Source organism: Lepidothrix coronata, unplaced genomic scaffold, assembly GCF_001604755.1.
Source record: "Lepidothrix coronata isolate B3197 unplaced genomic scaffold, Lepidothrix_coronata-1.0 Scaffold14, whole genome shotgun sequence".
Lineage (NCBI taxonomy): Eukaryota > Metazoa > Chordata > Aves > Passeriformes > Pipridae > Lepidothrix > Lepidothrix coronata.
In genome coordinates this window covers 5262459-5281554 of record NW_016690194.1, presented here as the reverse complement: position 1 = coordinate 5281554, position 19096 = coordinate 5262459, and the positions used below count along the sequence as shown (strand labels likewise).

Here is a 19096-nt window from a genome sequence, read left to right as displayed (position 1 = left end):
CCTGTGATGTTGTCAATTTTATGTTAGGATTAAATAGCATTTGTACTTGTTAAACTCAAGTATTTTAGGATGACATTCATTTATTCTCAGTCTAGCTTCCTCTTTTATCAAAAATTCAGTCATGGCTGTTTCTTAGCAACAGATTTATCAGAACAGATTTGCATGAAAATCAAATTCTCTCAAAAAGGAACTGCTGAAGGAAGCTGATAGCATAGCCTTATTCCTGACCACCATTAAAAGCAAATGCTACAAAGCAAAAGAAAAGGGGTTTGTAATTTCATAAGAAATTTAATGAACACATGTACAGCACTAGCACCAATTGAAGTAGATGACCTTATAAATTTTCCTAACTAATTCATCTCTGAACTGATCTGCAAAAATAATCTTGCCTTCAGACATTGAAAGGAAAAAACAAAACCAAAACAGCAAATCATGCACAGCCACAATCCTCTTGCACTGGACTAGATTAAAAATTGGCATCTGCAATGGTCACACACAATGGACCAAACTGCAAAAGGCAGTCGTGCACTTCCTATGTGCATCAAAAACGTGCACCCTCTCTTCAAGCACAGCAATATTAGATAACCAAGAAATGGACTTCAGTGCAGGACCATAATAAGTATATTTCATTCTCTGGTGTCACCACATCTATAATACAGTTTCAGTACACTGCAGGTTCCTAATTTTCAGTCTTTAGAAAGAATGTGAATTTAGAAAGAATTTAGAATTTAGAATGAAAGAATTCACATTCACCCAAAGATTTTTCTACACCTTACTTCTCCGTGCCATATAAGGTTTTCCCTTCTTTTAGTTTTTCCTTAATCCAAACTAATGTGCTAAGCTCCAGCCAGATAGTTCATCAAAAATGTAGACAAAAGCAATTCAGGAATAGGGTGAAAGAGTCAACCCAAATATGCAAGCATGAAATCCTACAAGCAGATAAAGTGAAATAGCAATACCAAGAGTCTAATTCCCTTCAACTTAATATCAACCAGGAGTAAGTTACTATATTGACAATGGTTCAAAATCCCTATGAATGACAGTGGAATCAGGAATGCTGTCTTTTTATTAAGAATGATGACAGCCTTTTTGGCAAATACAGTCTCCTGCTGCTGTGGCATTTACTTGTGACACTTAGTTATATTACTGAAAGGTAGCATTTATAATATATGGCTGCATATGAATTATGTTAGGAATGGGTTAAAGTAATTTATCTGTATTACTACCAAGAGGCAATGACAAAAAGGTAATTGCCCATATTTGTACCACTACATTATAGAGAATGACAGTTTTATGTCTTCATAATGTTTAACTGAAAATCTATAAAATCCATTTCTCTTTCTTGCTGAGAAATTAATATAGGACCAAAACCTCAAATTCAAACTCTGGTCATGCTCAGACCATGGAGAGGATTAAAGATGGTATGATTTGCTGCATGCTATCAGACATGTAAAAGCTACAGATCTTGATTTTCATTACAATGCTGCTGGTATTATTAAAATTAGTAAGATTTTGGTCTTTCACTTTCCAGGCACACAGTTGTGTGGGCTTGCAGAGGAAGGAGAGATGTAAGGCAGACAAGTGAGCTTGAAGAAGGGTGCTTAATGCTGGGCTGGGAGCCAGCAGAAGTGCATCCCTCCTGCCGTATCTCCCTTCCCTTCTCCTCTTTAAGGTCCAACAAAGAGGCAGGAAAGAGCAAGGAAGTAAGCCTGGGTGCTTGGCAAAACAGCACTAGCTGGATGGAGGGCATCAAGCTCATTATCACAAAAAAATACTGAAGCCATCCATTATCTGTGCTATTCCAGCACTAGGAGCACGCCTAGGCACATACACCTTTGGGAGGTTCTAGGCTGGACCCTGTGCCAGAGAGATATGACACATCTAAAGGGAGATGGCAGGAAGCAGTCAACACATAACAGTTTCGCTGAGCTTCTGCCAGGGGTGACCAGACCACACCTGCAACTAGAGGAGCCTGCTATCCCTAGGGGGTTACCTGGCTCTGCAGGGAAGGGATATTGCACTTTCTTGGGGTTCTCAGATTTTGCCGGCAGCTCCATCCACTTGGTCATGTTACCTTAAATGGATACAGAAACTCTTAAAACAAAAAGTAGATTCTTCATCAACTGAGCGTTTGGAACGGTTTTGTTCTCCAGTACAGTTTCCAGAAACAGCTAAGTTTTCTAACCAGCCTACAAAAATGAAGCAAAAAGTAAGTCCTGATATACTCACCCATTTAAATTTTTATAAGAAAACAACAGCAACATCTCACTATAGATGTCATTTCTTAAATGAAACCTCATTTTTAAGAGTATGATTACAACAGATTACTGACCTTTAGTCTCGCTAGCAATGCCATCTGGCACCAATTTAATTTCAAACTGCCAAGCAATTATTGCTAAAAAATTAACTAAAAAAAACTTCACACTTAGGGATATTTTTTTAAATTCTTAATGAAAAAAATATACGGCTGGGGACCATTGTTCCTTACAGAATAAAGATCAATACAGTACTAATGATTCAAATACCAGCATAGAGACACTGGAGTCCTGAATTTAAAATAAGAGAGTCCTATTGAATTAAACTCACTGATCTGGGTTCTAAAGCAAGTTTCAAAGTATGTTCACACAAAAATTAATTCACAACTAGTAGTAAAAAAATGGGATTAGTTTATTCACTGTGTTAGTAACACATGATTAAAACTGCAATATATAGCACTATTTTACACATATATAATGTCTTCAAAGGCCATTTTGTAGAAAAAATGAAACTGCAGATAAATACAGATCTTATGTGATATCTGGCTATTACGGATTAAACACCACAAAAACCTTACAGTTTTGGAGTTAAAATTGCGTTACTTCAACTGGCTAGCGTTCCCTTTTTATGTTAAATGTCTGGCAGGACCTAAGATGGATGTCTACTCCTTCAAAATGTTAACAGACATCAAGCTTTAAAATCTACCATTCCCAAACAGTAGGAGTAGTAGTACTTACAAATGAGAAGTATTTAAATTAGTCTCTTAGCTGATGTGAATTGGTTAAAGGATCTGACTCATACTTTTCTCCAGTCCTACTGATTTTGAGTTCCTCATGGTTTTGCATCCCATGCAGATACATTCACTGCTGGACAGATTGATCTGTTAGCATTTTACAGCTACACAGCACAAACAGAAATGCAATGCAAGGAAAGACACGGGAGAATCAGGCTGCACAAGCTGTGCACTTGCAATGTGTAGGCAGCAATGGTAAAATGTTTCAGGATGCTAAAGAAAGCAGTTACACATTACATAAAACAATTCAATGTGGTACACTAGCAGACTTCCTTAGAATCCTGAAGCAGATAACATAATTCAAATAAGAGAAAGATGCGACTCCAGGTAGGACCACACAAACACATACTAGTTCTCTCATCCATAAATGCAGGGATGACAAAAATCCCAGATGAATAAACATCCCCGATTTGTTTTACAGGGGAATACAGAACTGTGCTCTATCTGAAGTCAGAGCCAGGGCTCTATTGCAACCAGACAAGCATCAGCACAGACCCTTTGCAACCTGAAACATGCAGACGGAAATCCTCATGAATGCTGAGAGTTAAAATTACAATGATATTCTGTATTAAAAAAATAAATCTCACAGTAGTCTGACTTATGGCATCCCAAAGCAAGACCTGCATGCCTCCAAAGGGAAAAAAACATTTTTTAGGAATTCCCACTCCCCTCCTAGAGACAATCAAACCCTTTGTGCTTTGATTGATCACACAGTAATTAAGTCTCTCTGCCATCAATTTTCAGCCTCTCTGCTTCATCTGCCAAAGGCTGCCCTTTCCTGGCATAAGTAGCTGTCCCCTGGCAATCACTGATCAAACTGCTATCATGTGGGCCATCTACATATCACTAGTGGTTACAGCTGCACTCACCATGGGCAAAGTTCAGACCAGAACCCAGGAGCAAAACATGTTGGAGCCTTGCCATTGGAAACAACTGACTCCAGAGGCCACACCATAACCTCCTAATGACAGGTAACAACTTCACCTGTGTCCCAGGGTAGTTGAGTTCAACAGCAAGAGGTTATATATACACTTGGATTCCAACAAAGTGTGCAGTAGCAGCAGGCAATGGAAACCTGGCATCCTCTTTAGAAAGAAAAAGCAGTTATGATAAATCTTTGCCTTCCTCTTGAAGAGACGCAGGGCCCTTCATGCCTTTTTTTTTTGAGACAATGATGAAGTATGATAAAGTGTGATTCTTTACCTGGAAAGAGACTGCCAACTCCCAAGGGAAAAACAAAACCTACATATGGGAAAAGGTAACCTGTTGTATCACACAACAAGTAGAAAGCTGGTCTTCGCATGTTCTGCCTCAAAAACTGTGTCTCAGATGCCTGGATAAAGGAAATGCTCAGGCAAATCGCAATGAACTTTCCATGATTTTGATTTATAATCTTGTAAGCAAACAAATACAGAGTTGGTGATTTGGGTAGTATTTAAAGAACACTGCATGTATTTAAAAATTATAGAACTAAGCAATTAGTAATAATAGAGAGCTGCGTGGCAGAAACCTTCACAAGACCCATCAGAGACTGAGATATTTGTCAATGGGCTACTTGCTACCCAGAAGACAGACTTCACCAGGCAGACAGTTACATTACAACATAAAGGTAGTACCTCAGACTGCCAAAAAATTACTTTCGGCTTATAAAACTGAGACAAACTGACTTGCTAGGTCATCTTATCACCTGACATTAATGGAAAAGTCAATGTGTGTGGCTTACCATGAGAAAGACAACACTAATATTCTTTCACGCTTGACTTTTATCTCATATTTAAGGCAACACACACAGTTTTGAATCTGAATGCAAATGGAAGTATTATGTAAATGTTTTTGTCTACAAAGTATAGACTTATTAAGATCTCACATGTTGTTCTAATTTTGATAGTTATTCTGTACAGGTATATACAGCCCTTGGATTTTTTCCTGGATTTTTAAGACACGAAGTGTCTTAAAAGTGAAGGAACTTCTTATGACTATGCATTAATTGTATAGTAGAAAGTGCACCAGGAATCTCTGACATGGCTAGCTGTATTGACCTTCACCGTGGGACCATCTGGGGATGAAAAGTATGAGCTAACGTATAAGCTATGACCTAAGCATCATGTTAGGTCTCATAAGTAAGCATTAAAATTGATTGCATGGCATGCATCTTTAGAAAAAGAAAGCAGAATTCTGTTTTAGGCAGCAGTGTCTATGCTGGGACGTCTGCTAGTGTAAAGACACTACAAATACTCAGCATAGGCTGAGAAACAAAATGAAAGAAACACTACCCAGCTCTCAGACAAAGGTTAGTATAGAACCAATTGTTTTCTTGGATCTTGTTCCCTGAGGCAGGGATGACACATCCCTTCCTGAGGAATCATTGACTTCGGTGCTCTAATTTTGCTAAAACTGTTCCAGGGGAAAATATGGTGACTCTTCAGTGGATCGTGCCAGTCATGAAGGAACACCCAATTGTCCATCTGGAGTTTCACCACTTTCTGGTTTCTGACTCTAATACCTAATACCAGCTATAAGGAGTTATTGAGGAAATGTGATCCGTAGTGTCATTGGTATGTGGTTCCCAACAAAAACTTCCATATTTTCCTTCTACATATCAGCTATCCTGGGAATGTGCCATGGCTAGAACAGCCAGTTGAATACTTTGCTCTTTCTGAATGTGAAAATAGCACAGCATTTTTATGTGGCAAGAATAAATGCGTGTATGAAAGATACTGTCACACTGAGATTCTAACTTATCCGAGACACTATTTGGGATTTTACTGATTACAGACGCAATGTATTAGGGAACCAGATCTAAAGTTTGCTACAACGAAAACTGCAGAAATCATGGCATCATAAAATGGCATAGTGGAAATAAACCATGAATTTGAAAACTACAGTAGAAAAGCAAATTGCATAAATACAACAACAAAGTGGTTTTAAAATTAGTTCTTCAATTACCAGAGTAAGAACTCCAATCCAAATTAATTTTCATCTGTCTTTCAAACCCACCTTTCTATTCCCTTCACTGACACTTGTTTTAGAAAACTGCACAGTGTATTTGCTTTTAACAGGTAAAACACACTGCCAAAAGGTCTTTCAATACAATTATCTATAAATTAAAACACAGTATCTTGTGACTTTTTGCAACCATTCTCATGGAACTGCAATATACAAAGAACTGCTTATTATGTGCTCTGCATTTTTCATTTAGAGCCTGATTACTAACATAATAGAGGGAGAAACATCAATTATTCAACCTGAAAGGTGATCTTTAAATTCACTTTACCTTTAAAATAGTAACAGAATTATAAACTAATTTATGAAATTAACTTTTTATTCTTTAAGTATTTTAATGATGAAATTAGACAGAAATTACAACTTCTCAGGATACAAATATCCAATACATGCCATTTGTATCTTTTTTTCTCATTTAAAAGAACAAAATATAGACTTCTACAACAATACTGTTAAGTTATAATTAATGTCCATTAAAAAATAAACCCTTGTTTGCATTTTTACACTAATTCGGATTATCAAGAATATTAAGACTTTTTTATTTCTTGTGGTGTTGACTGTCTAAGTTCCTGGGCAGTGTAAATGGCTATTTTCACTTTTGCCTTTACTCAGCTTCATTTTTTGATCATTCTCCCTAGATAATAACACCCTGCTCTACGGAGTCTGCAAACCCTATATTAAGAGTATTTCAATGGCAAGCTTGTTACCACTCAGAAAAATATCAAACATATCTCAGCATCTTCTATCTGGCATTTTCAAGAATCTAATGTTTTATATTGTTTGAATACTTTCTTTAAAATAATCGTGTCTACCAGCTTAATCAACAGCACAATTTAGCTGCAAGTCTTATTGAAAGATCCTCTTAGAAAAAGAACTGACCTTTATATTGAGACTGTTTCTTCTAGATATTGAGGATATATCAAATTAGTTCCAAAAGCATATTTTACATGGATGATGATAAAAAAGCATATCTGTAAAATACACTGCATAACACCACAACTGTTCAAAGGGATGAAATATTTGAAATTTTCTACAGGTATACAAAGCAAACTTGGTACAATACTTAGAGATCTGCTGAGCTCCCGAAAGAGAAAAATGTGGCAAAACATTTCAGAAGCAAGAAAATTAACATATAATCTGCTGCAGTCCAAATACAGCAATCAAATTAACGGGAAAATATGACATGCCCTAGTAAGAAGCAAAAAAAGAGAAGTTGGACATAAACTGTGACATAATCGTTTCATTTGTGTACTCCATTTCATTAGATCTGTCAAGAAATCCAGATGGTCTGGGCCAACAAACACAGTCACAAAGCAAAACATACCCTTCAAATCAGAGCAGTGATGTTTTCTCAAAATAGTTTGGAAAATAAGCACAGCTTACTCGAATATTTAAACAATCAACTTTTTCTATGTTACGTAGTCAGTAGAGGAAGCGTGGATTGACATGTAAAAGTTGCTATCTTATGGCCAATAGCTGAATATGTAGTCATTTGGTCTGAATACCCATATGTGATTGAAGGTACATATTAAACGCACATACATTTAAACTAAATAGATACAAAACTACTGGAAAGAGGCTTTGAGGAGTGCTTTATAAACACAGTAACCATTAAAGATCCTATAAAAATATAATCAAGGAGTGGAATCTCACTGTTTATCAGAAAACAAAAACAATAGCACATCTATAACAACAGATAATAGGTGCGGAACTCCAAGATTTATATATTTTCTAATGCACTGTGCTATTACTAATGAAATACAAGATCTGATCAATTTACAAGCAGTGAAAAACACAGTGATATGAAGTAATAAAACTTTATTGGCCTGTTAAAAGTAAGTTCATCACGTCCATTTTTTATAAATATAGATTTTTCCAAACTGTTACGGTAGCATTTGTGAATAAAACCAGTGATTGTCTGTTATTTACAAGAATATGAAACAGTTTCAACAGGAAGAATTAGAGAGAAGAGAGGGAGAAAAGGTTCACAGTTTGCTGATGGATCACAGCTATGAATTCTTTAATCACAGAATCACAGAATGGGTCAGGTTGGAAGGGACCACAGTGGGTCACATGGTCCAACCTCCCTGCTCAAGCAGGGTCATCCCAGAGCACATGGCACAGGATTGCATCCAGACGGTTCTTGAATATCTCCAGTGAGGGAGACTCCACGACCTCTCTGGGCAATCTGTTCCAGTGCTTGGTCACCTGCACAGCAAAGAAGTTTTTCCTCTTATTCCAGTGCCTCAGTTTCTACCCGTTGTCTCTTGTCCCAGTGCTTGCCATCCATGATGTGACGGTATGGTAGAAGACAATTTCATGCTATCATTTAGAATATTACTTTTTTCCATGTATGAAAAAAATAATTCAGAAAAGAATGCTTATTTTCTATACTTTGATATTGACTGAATGATTCTTCCTATTTTTAAACTGAGCCTGAAATATAAAAAAGACCCAGGAACATAAAGCTCTGAATGGCAGTGGAAGACATCTAAAATGTATTTGTCAAAGACTGTGGTCTTGGGTTTGTGCAGTGGTGTGGTACCTCAATTCTGCTCTTACACTAGTAAAGCCAATAATATCAATGAAACAGTTATCTTAAAAAAAAGGTCTCAGGAAAAAAATCAAGATTTCTTTCCTGTTTGGTCGACATGCCTGATGATGAGCCCTGCTCTGCTTACATGAAGGAAAAATCAGAGCTATCATAAGAAAGCCATGACTTTACCCTCTACTTATTTGAATATTGGATGGTTCCCTGAAATCTTATATGATTGTTCTTGTCATTTCAGCTGAGGAAAAAGTTACAGTGAAAACATGTATGCAACGAGACAAGTTTCCTCCTGTATTAAGACATAATCTGCTTAGTAACACTGCTGTGAGTTGCTGCCTCTAGAGATTACAGGGAATTAATTGCCCTCTTCAAAATGAAAGCAGTTTGGCTCTACACTGGCTGCAACTCTGCTCCAGGCCAGGACAAATATGCTTATCCACCACACTCCGTGCAGCTACAAAAACATAGCTAATCATGGAGGTTGCTATTAAAATTGGAAGGATAAAGCATTTCTATATGAAAACAATACATGTTCTAATGTGGGCTCTTTCAATCTTTTATGATGAAAATAAGGGAAACAGTTAACCTGAGGTTGATTAAAAGACAATAACATGTTCTGCAAGTTCAATCATACAGTCTACATGCTTGTGGAACTAAACAGCTATATTTATTTCCAATCAATGCATCATTTCCTATTTTCAGAGCAGATTTACTTTGTATGAACAAAAGAAGAACAGAACAAATGGAAGTCAGCTTCAAAAGTTTGGGGATATACATTCCTATGGAAGTGGGACAATGACACAGGCTGTAACACGTGAAATACACAGCATCAGCATTCTCTGTGCTCCCTATAATGCTGTAGTCATATTTCTCAACACTTCCAACTGTCCACAAACTCTTGCTCTGGAGATCAGATGACAAAATCTGGAACAACATGGATCTACATTCAATTTAGAGTACTTTACCACATCACATAATTATGACAAAGCCCTTCAAAAGGATATTCCAAGACCCTGCACATTTGTGCCCTATGGAGAACAGAGCTTACTACAGCTCATAAAGGAGGATATTGAGTTCTCTTAAGAGCAGAAAACAGAACGACTGAAAATTGGAAGGAAGAGAAGAAGCCAGGGAAAATTACGAAGACGCAGAAAATACTAAAAACCTTCAGGTAAGCTTTTGGGGTTTTCTTTTGAAATATACACAAGCAAAACACTTAGTCGCCCAATCCACTAAAAACTTTGCAATTATTTCAAATGTTAAATATGCAATTGGAAAAGGACAGCTGAATTAAAAAGAGGTCAGAAAGGATACATTTTTTTATCTATCTGATAATAGCTTCCAACTTTACAAACCATTTGCAAGTTTTTAAACATTTAAACAGATGCAAACAAACTGATGGTCTTCATGGTGATGATTAATTGTCAACTTATCATGAATGGTGAGGTAAAGGGATTGACAAAATGGACCTCTGCATGAAGGCTGTTGAGTAAGGAGCCAGTTGGAAGAGTATCGGTCATTCCTACATGGCAAAATTCCCTATGTTCTTTAATTTTTGAGAAACCATGCTCAGAAATTGGCTTTCTTAGGAAAAAAATAGATTTTTAGTGCTTCTGTTGACAGTCAAAAAAGAAAGAGTAATTCCTGCAAGAACTATTTGAAGTAAAATTGTTTTCAGTTAGCTATCCACAGGTTTTCTTGGCATTGCCTGCTGTTCCCTAGGATCTTGATCTTGCTCCCACTGAAATGCATGTTTTTCTTCACTGCTGCCTGGGAGAGATCCAGCTGGTAGACAAAGGCACTGGAAAGGCTGAAGACTGCCTTTCACAGATTAGGGTACTCGGAGACATATTGCCATGAAAATGTCTCGTACCAGCCTCTGTCTGACCTGGCTGTGAGCTCCCATGACTCTCATAAAAGAAAGACATGATTCCCAAACACCTTTCTGCTGGAGCAGCCTTTTTGAGTGCCCTTACCTTGCCTTTCATGGGAGGCAGCTGCAATAAGCACAACACTGGGCTCTGCCTGGGAAACAATCCACTTGTTTGCAATATAGACCTGGCCACTGGTCAAACTTTGACCAAATTCAACAAAAAGAGGTTTATTTAACAGAATGGATGATATGACTTGCCCCAAACCAAAACACCCCCAGCAGTGCTTCCTCTCCAGTCCCCAAACTAATCTATCCATCAAACTGCTCAACAGCTTATATAAGTATGTCTCTGAGTATATTAAATGTCTATTTAAAACAAATTCTAGTACAAATAAACCCCTTCTAGCAGAACATTAGAAATACGTTTTTATTTTAGTTTCATATCTGGCACAGGGGAAAAAAATAGCAACTCTGCCTTTAGACATCTTTTATTGCTCAGTGAAACAATATAAAAGCTTTTTAATGTCAAATCCTGGCTGTTCAGCAACTTTTACCATGTTAATGGTTCCTGCATGATTCTTAGTTTCAGTCTCACTTTATTTTAAGAAGGTCAAGAATTTGCAATTAACTGAGCCCTTTGTAAACCAACACCATTTGGGCAGATCATAATCTCTACAGTTAGAAGCCATGTCACTTACAATCAAGCTGAAAGACAGGAGCTAGTCAGTACTGTAATCTCCACATTAAATGTTTAGCTCCCTTGGTTTTAAGAGGCTCTGTCCACATACTGAAAAGGAACCATTTCAGGAACTCGTAGTCTTTCCATCAAGCATTAAACTTCTGTGTTAAGATGTTATTAGTAACAAATCAGGTGCTGCAATCCATAAGGTTCTGTGAATATCTGCATCAAGTAATAGTGCATCGTGTGGCTAACATAATGTAGTACAAAATACGTAAGAAGGATATTCTACAATATAGATATAAAAATATATATATTTCGTTGGTGCATAAATCAGTTGTTGTTTATTAAAGTTACCTCCATGATTACATAAAATCCAAAACACTGTGTCAGTACATACTGAACCATTTGAAGGTCAAACCTACCCCTGTATGATAAAGATGAACTGCAAAGTGCTACAAAATAAATTACAAAAAATTACGTAAAATCCCCAATCAATAACTGTGCATATTTATGCATATAAATATTATGAATCTGAAAGAACTACCTTTTAAAGTTAAATATCTCAAAAAGCAACTGCCAAATTCCAGCTCTTTGAGTTTGCTTTTTCCCTGCCAAAAGAAAAGGGTTCAGATTCTCACCTCGTTTATTTGGAAATAAATTGTGAGCACATAACTGAGATATGCTGACTTTGTACCAACAAAACCTCAAACTGGAATTTCAGATACTGGTCAAGCACGGCTCATGATCCAACATATGTTTGATGTAACTCCACTGACTTTAGTTCAGATATTGCTGCTAAATGATTCTCCACTGATTTAGAATCAGCTCAATGACATCAGATATTATTTCAACAGGAAGAGAGATGCATGGTTAAGCAAGAAGTCTGAGAAGAAAATAATTAAAAGGAAGTTAAAAGTGAACCAGTAAGCAGAAGAGAAAGTTATGATCTCTGGAAAATAAGACCATGTCTACATAGACTCAGGGAGAAAAAAAGCAAACATTCCTAATATTGTTTTTGAGGAACAGCAGAACACTTGTTGTCATCTAACTTCAAACAGAACTATGATGGATATCCTTAATTGCTGCCATCCCTCCCCAAATCACCACAGTATGTGCAGGGCGACAAAGACAACATGATTCCTAGGTCATCAGCAGACTTCCAGTTCTGTCCTCTTCTTTAGTGTGGGGAGAAGAATACATCTTTAGGACAGATTTTTAGCAACTGCAGCTCCCCATCCCTAACCAGTGGCAAGAGAGAGGAAATTTCTTATTACATAGGCCTAGAAGAATGCAAATGTAGACACATTTCTTGACTAAAAAGGGTATTTCCAAAACTTGAGCACAGCAGGAATAAAGAACTTTGATGCAAGAGACTCAAGAGAACACAAGAAAAAAGCTGAAGGACTAAGAGTCTTAAAAGGCAAAAAGCAAGTAAGTTTATAGATATAGAACAAAAGAGTCAAGATAGTATTGTAGAAAGAGAGGCATGGTGTATGGCTGTAAAGACTGCAGCAAAAGACAACACAATGGTGTTATGATGGAAGAGTGAAAATGGCTGCAATTAAAAAGCAGTAACAATGAAAAGCAAATACTGGAGACACAAGCAATATCTACTCTGCTTTTTTACTACACATAATTGTAAGGAATTAAAATCAAACTGTATCTCAAAAATGTAATCAAAATGGACAGAAACATAAGCACCTATCTCAGTTTATTGCTGCTAGTCTTTGTAGCTCTCAGTTAAAAAAAAAAAAACCAACAAACCAGAAACTTCATATTTCTTAGAATTCCTTAAACTGAAAAGATCAAAGCAGAAACTCAGGATTTGATAGGTAAATAGAATGAAAATTTATTTCTAGCACTCCATCTAAATGCCATACTTGCTCTTGCAATATGCTCATGCCTTCACTTAGCTTCACATGTTAAACTCTTCTCTGAAGTATACTGAAGCATATTCTGAAGCATACTTCACAGTTAAATATGAACAGTTAAACAAGCTTTTAAGTCTACAGTCTGAAGGAACAGCCACATACTGTTGTTATTCTTATTCTTGGCTGAGAAACAGCATTCTGTCCTACTACAAATTTGTATGTTCATCTAAACTTATGGACTATCTTGAATAAGCATAGACCCTAAATGAATGTCTAAGTGGTGGTGCTCCTTCAATACCCAAACACACTAACAAACAGTACTGCCACCTTTCTGTATACATTTTAGACTCTCCATCTTCCGGTAAAGTCAGTGGAACTACATTCATAAAAAGACTTGCAGGGCCAGCTCTGCAATTTACTGCTTCATGATTTAGGACTGTATCCTGCAAATACACAAGAACTTAACTTTAAAGAATGTGAGCATTCCCACTGAAATCAGTGGGCTTACACACACACTCAAGTAATACAGAAGTTTTGCAGAGGCATTAAGGCAATAAAATAAAAGCAGCTTTGCAGTTCACCTTTGATAAATATTATTTATAAAATCAACATCTTTCCAGTTAAGTTCAAACAGAAAAAAATAGTTGACAGAGGAAACAATATAATGTCATTTCATCTCAATGTCATTTTGGAAGATACAGTGAGGACAAGGCAATAGGAAAGAGTGTGGTAGCTTATTTCTGGACTTTCTTGAGTTTTTTAGCTGCCTCAGGGCTTTGCTTTGCCCCATTCTTGCAAAAACAGCTACTGATTTGAATGTACTTCTACAGTTCTCCATACAGAACCAATGACTAAAAGAGAATCCAAGGGAGGTGACACTTCACTGGGCAAGAACACTGTCCACTCCCTACTGTGCAGCACACAGATTCCACAAGCTCAACAGCCCCTCTCATCTTTTCCTTATTTCATTTACCCATCCAGTGGGATCTTATGAAATAAAACAAAACCTAAAAGAAACAAAATAAAATGTGAGAAATCATGCTTAAAAAAAAAATCAAAGAAAAATTAATATAAAAGACCAAATACAAATGAATACTTAACAATCAAACACATACATATAAAATGCATTTAAAGCATACATAAAGTGTTACATAAAAACTGTATATGAATTTATGAAAATGACAACATTAGCTCTATCTTGTGGCCAAAGATTTTATTTGTTTACTAAAAATGTATAGAGTGTGCTATACGTTTGTCTTTAACGTATACTCATATTGAGCTGTAATGCAATAAATATAGAATTTTTCAACCAAGGACTGTACTATGCATGGGTTAGAAAAACTTCAGTTGGGTATTCTGGCTGGTGTCCACAATTAAGTTCTCTGTCTTTAGTACGTTACACCAACTAAGTGAAGGGTACCCCTCTACACCAGAGAGATATTCTAAGTACAACACCAGGGTCCTCTGTAACTTTCCACACCTCAGCTCTGTGCACATCATCATTTCTGCCTGCTCCAAACAGGTTCCTGCCCTTGACTTTGTAATGGCAGAAAAACAGTGGACCTGGGGGAAACATTAGTCAATTATCTTGACATTTATTGTTTTTAAATATCAACAGGAACTTAAACAACAACTAAATATGATGGCACATCGAAACACAAAAAAAAATCCCTAGGACATGTTCTGTTCTGAGATGAAGGAGAAACCTATCCCCCAAACCTCACCTGACTGTCTAAGGCTAAGAACTTTAAAAAATGCTATGTAAGGCCCTGTGTAAAATTAAACTAGCTGACTAGCACAAATACTTCCTAGAATAGCATTGTCTTACCCAGTCTGTTGTTATCTGATGCAGTTGAGTTATTATGTACATCACTGTTGACAGTCACCATTACTTGTTCTAATGACATTTGAAAAAAACATGTGTGAGAATTATACTAATCATCTGCAAACGTACATTTCAGCAGTAGTTTTTGTTTGTTTGTTTTCAGGGTTTTTTTACCTTGGTTTAATAAGTCCTCAATGTTTGTAAAGACTGAAAGCTTATCAATATTCCACAGAAATTTAAACAATTCAGAGCCAAATCTTGATTTGCTTTAAAAAATTGGAACTTACATTATGAGTTTCAAGAGAAGTTGAATGTGACTGTTAGTAACAATGATTAATTCATTTACACTGCATTTTCTTGCTTGTTCTAATCTTGAGGCACTCTTAGTACTTCTACCCTGAAAGGAGGTAATCACACATACAGAAGTTGAATGTGCTAGCTTATGCAAACCCACATTTCTAAAAGCATGCGGTAAAATGCCTTTTCTTTGAAACAATTAATAAGGTTTAGCGTAAGATGTCAAGAAAAAACAAAGGGATCTGCTAATTCACATACAAAAATATAGTATCGGCCTCATTTCAGAACAGTAAGTAATTTTCTGAAGGAGGTTTAGAATTTACAGGTTAGATGGAAAGGGAGAAATACTGTTGGGGTTTTGGTAGTCTAGAACTGAGAGCTACTGCATGATTGCTACTTTCCCTTCAAATTTCCGAGGCCATTCAGACCTCCTCTGTGGAATTTTGTTTTCTTAAATATGTGAGATTGCATACATTCTTGTCAACTAAGCCAAAGGACGCATACATGTAAAACCACACATCTATACCACACATTTAACATCAAAGCAAATAATTGCAAGTGAAAGCTTTTTGGCCTTTTAGTTTGTTTCTTACCTGGTCTGCTGCAATCACAGTGAAATCATATTGCTGTGTTTAAAGTCATTTCTGAATTTTGAGAAGTTTCAACTGCTGAACTGCTACTCAGTGAGTAGTGCATGGGCAAACACAGGTAGAAAACAGATCTGCTTACAACTCCTGTAAACTTCAGATCATGATAAGCCATATGCGGGGAGGTGGAGGGGGTTGGGAAGGCAGCATAACTAAGGAAAGTGAACAAATGTGTTCTTGTAAACCACCAGAGGTGCTTAGGGACATGGTTTAGTGGTGGACTTGGTAATGTTAGGTTAATGGTTGGACCTCATGATCTTAAGGGTATTTTTCAACCTAATTAATTCTCTTACTCTATATTCTTAGTTGCTTTTGCATGTATATTAGTAATCCTATTAGTCAATAGTGGTATCTAAAACAACCACTATGAAAGAAGCCGCAGACCTAGGACCTGAGCAGTCTACAGGAGTCAAGAAGTCCACAAGAGAGTCCTGAAGTCCTACTGAAGGCAGAAGAATTAATCACAATGAATTTTTAAATGTATTGTTAAATCTTTATTAAATATTTATTATTAAATCTTTCTTGTAAAGAAAAAAAATTGGTTAACAGAAAGGAGTCCAGAAAATCAGAGAGAAAAGAAAACAGTGAAAGAAAAGAAAAAGGTGAAAAAGAAGAGGAGAGTGTATTGACTTTATTCATTGAAACATGGAAAGCAACCAGGTGAAGTACATAGAAATGAAAAGGATACATGAATACAGCATAATTGTGGGGAGTGGGGCAGGAGGGAACAGGGGAGAGGAGGGGGGAAGTGGTGTGTGTGAAGGGGATAAGAAGGCTCTAGAAGGACACCGATGAAATGAAGCAAGGAAATAGAACTGAAATATAAAGATGCAGAAACTGAATGGGAGTGTTTTAAAATAATGGTTCCAGAAAAAGTACAAAAAGTTGCAAACCCATTAAGCAGCAGGCAATATGAACTTAACTGGTACACTAGATCTCTGACTATTTGGAGTCACTGAGCTAACAAAGGCAAAATGTTATGGACAGTGGCTGTTTAGAAGATTTCTTATGTCCTAACTTTCAGCCTCTCATTTGGCTTCTTAGAGTTCAAATGCTCAAATGCAGTCAGGCAAGTTGAGGCAAAGCCTGATTTTGGCTTGAGTTGCTGTCAGGGCACTGGATTCTGAGTTTAATATTAGTTTTAAAAGAATACTATTTTAAAATAAGCTGCCACTCAGACTTGCAGAGGAAAGTACACTAAAGAATAAAAATAAAACCTCAAAATAAAAGTGGAAGACAGAAAAAAACTATCCTTCTTCCCTGTACAAGGAATGGCAGAACTTCATTCATCCTTTAAAGGAACATTATGAATCTGTCTCTCTCAAATGCAAATTTATCCAAGACAGTAAAGAAAATATTAAGTAGCTTAAAATGTAACCTGGTGATAACTTTATTTCCAGCAGCAGCTTTTCATTCAAAGAGCTTTGAAATCAGCACTGTATTAATTATTAGTCTTTAAACAAACAGTCTAAAGAATTTGGAGTACACTATTTTGAGAATATCAAATTTAAGTCTAATTGCTCTCCCCCAAAGAGAAATTATGTAGTTTGAATTATGTTATTAACAAGGACCCACTTAAGCCACCAGTGGAACTTTTTTAATACTACTTTCTGGAAGTACCACAGATGACTATCTCACGAGCTTTGCAGACCTGTATCTGGGATACTGGATGACCTGTAATGTCCTAAGAGTATACTGTCATTGGAGCTGAATAAACTGTCATTGATGAATTGTTTCTAGCTTTCTACTCATTAGAGAAGAAAGAGTAAAAAAAAAAGGTATGACAGCAAACCCCTGTGTTTATACATACTGAACTGATTCTGAAAGAGCCTTTCATAAACATGATCCTTTTTATATGTAAAGAAGCCAATTTTTTTCCTTCTTCAACGAGCACACAACAAAACACTGAGCAGTCACTGGCATCATAACATCTTATGCATCATAACATCTAATGTATTGCCATATTTGGGAACATCACTGTTCTGAGAATAGTCACACATTCTCATGGGCTCAATTTCTACCTGTTCCAAACAATCTCAATCATCCCCCTTCTCACTGGTTATGCTCTCTTCAAGCCCCCACTCAAGTCATTCAGAAAGGAAAATGTTACAACATGGTCATATTCTGAACTTTTTTCTCAAAGCAAGATGCTAAATTTTAGAAGTGTAAAATCCTTTATGCTCCAACAGGATTTGAAATAATGTATTTCAATGAGTTGTATATAAACTGGAGGTCTGCAGTCAGACTTTCTTGGTCATTACAAACCTGATCTAAACTCTGTCAGAATAAATAAAAGTTTCCTATAATGATGACTTAAATGAATTAAAACATAAATTTTATATACTCACATCCCACTTGCCAGTTATGTCTCTACATATGAGTTGCATAAATTTGGAGATCATGTATGTAAACTCAAGCATTCAAGGGAAAGTACAAGCAAAAGAAGTGCTGAGAAATTGAAACTTTCTATAATGTGAAGTCTCATCCCACCTTCTCTCTTCACCAAGTGCATAAGGTTTATTATAAGCAGAATGTTATTTGGATCCTTGATCCAAACAGAGTATTTTGAATCAAAAAACAATTTACATTTTTATTCTTTTCCACTGAAGGAAATCAAGCACACAGGACATGTATCTCTGATCTTTTTAAATGAACCATGACTTATACGGAGGAAGGTCAAATTGCTGACTGGAAGGGATGAAGGCAAAGAGAATATGCAGTTGCATTATCAGTTTCTGGTTTCCAGTAGGAAATAAAATTTATTCCTAGTTTTATTTGCTTGTTGGATTTAAGCCACTGCTTCAAAGAGCAGTGCTGGCTAATGCTGTGGCAAAATGAGGACAAAACGTCACCTAATTTTTATTGGCAAGCAAGAAGAGAACTCCTGTATAGATTTCTGGAGAATGTTTGTTGCACAAAGAAGAAGGATGTCTTCTAGAGTAATTCAGCAGAAGACGAAGTTGCCTTAAGAAATCCATACTTCTTCTCAGAATTTTGCAGATTTTGCATGCACCAGGCTCAATACTGCCTTGTGTTTCAGAGCACAGTAACATAAACATTTAATATAATTTTTTCCTTCCTTCTAATGATCGTTTTTAACCCCTGAAGTACTATATATGAAGTAACACCATATTTTTAATTTCTATAATTAAGAGCTCTAATGACAAGCATAAATATTACTCTTTTACCAAAAGACAAAAGCATAGATAGAAGACAAACAAACTAACTAGCAGCCAGGGATTCACTGAAAATTCTGTAGCTCAATTACACATCAGTGTCTCTCTTCAGATCAGATTTT

At 36.5% G+C, this 19096-nt stretch overlaps 1 protein-coding gene across 8 annotated transcripts in view; it reads right to left on the bottom strand.

Moving 5' to 3' along the window:
• Positions 1 to 19096, bottom strand: part of NTRK2 (neurotrophic receptor tyrosine kinase 2) — a 200456-nt gene that overhangs the window by 97937 nt on the left and 83423 nt on the right. For 2 of the 8 annotated variants that reach the window (XM_017806109.1, XM_017806110.1), the window contains 2 exons: positions 14858 to 14926; positions 8401 to 14036 (listed from right to left, as the gene is read on the bottom strand). The exons of 4 other annotated variants lie outside the window; for them this stretch is intronic. In XM_017806109.1, coding sequence (XP_017661598.1) covers positions 13999 to 14036; positions 14858 to 14926 — 107 coding nt within the window. In that variant the 3' untranslated portion in view covers positions 8401 to 13998. Of the gene's footprint in view, positions 1 to 8400; positions 14037 to 14857; positions 14927 to 14952; positions 15252 to 19096 lie in introns of those variants that run through there. 2 more of the 8 variants (XM_017806111.1, XM_017806112.1) reach the window with 2 other exon arrangements.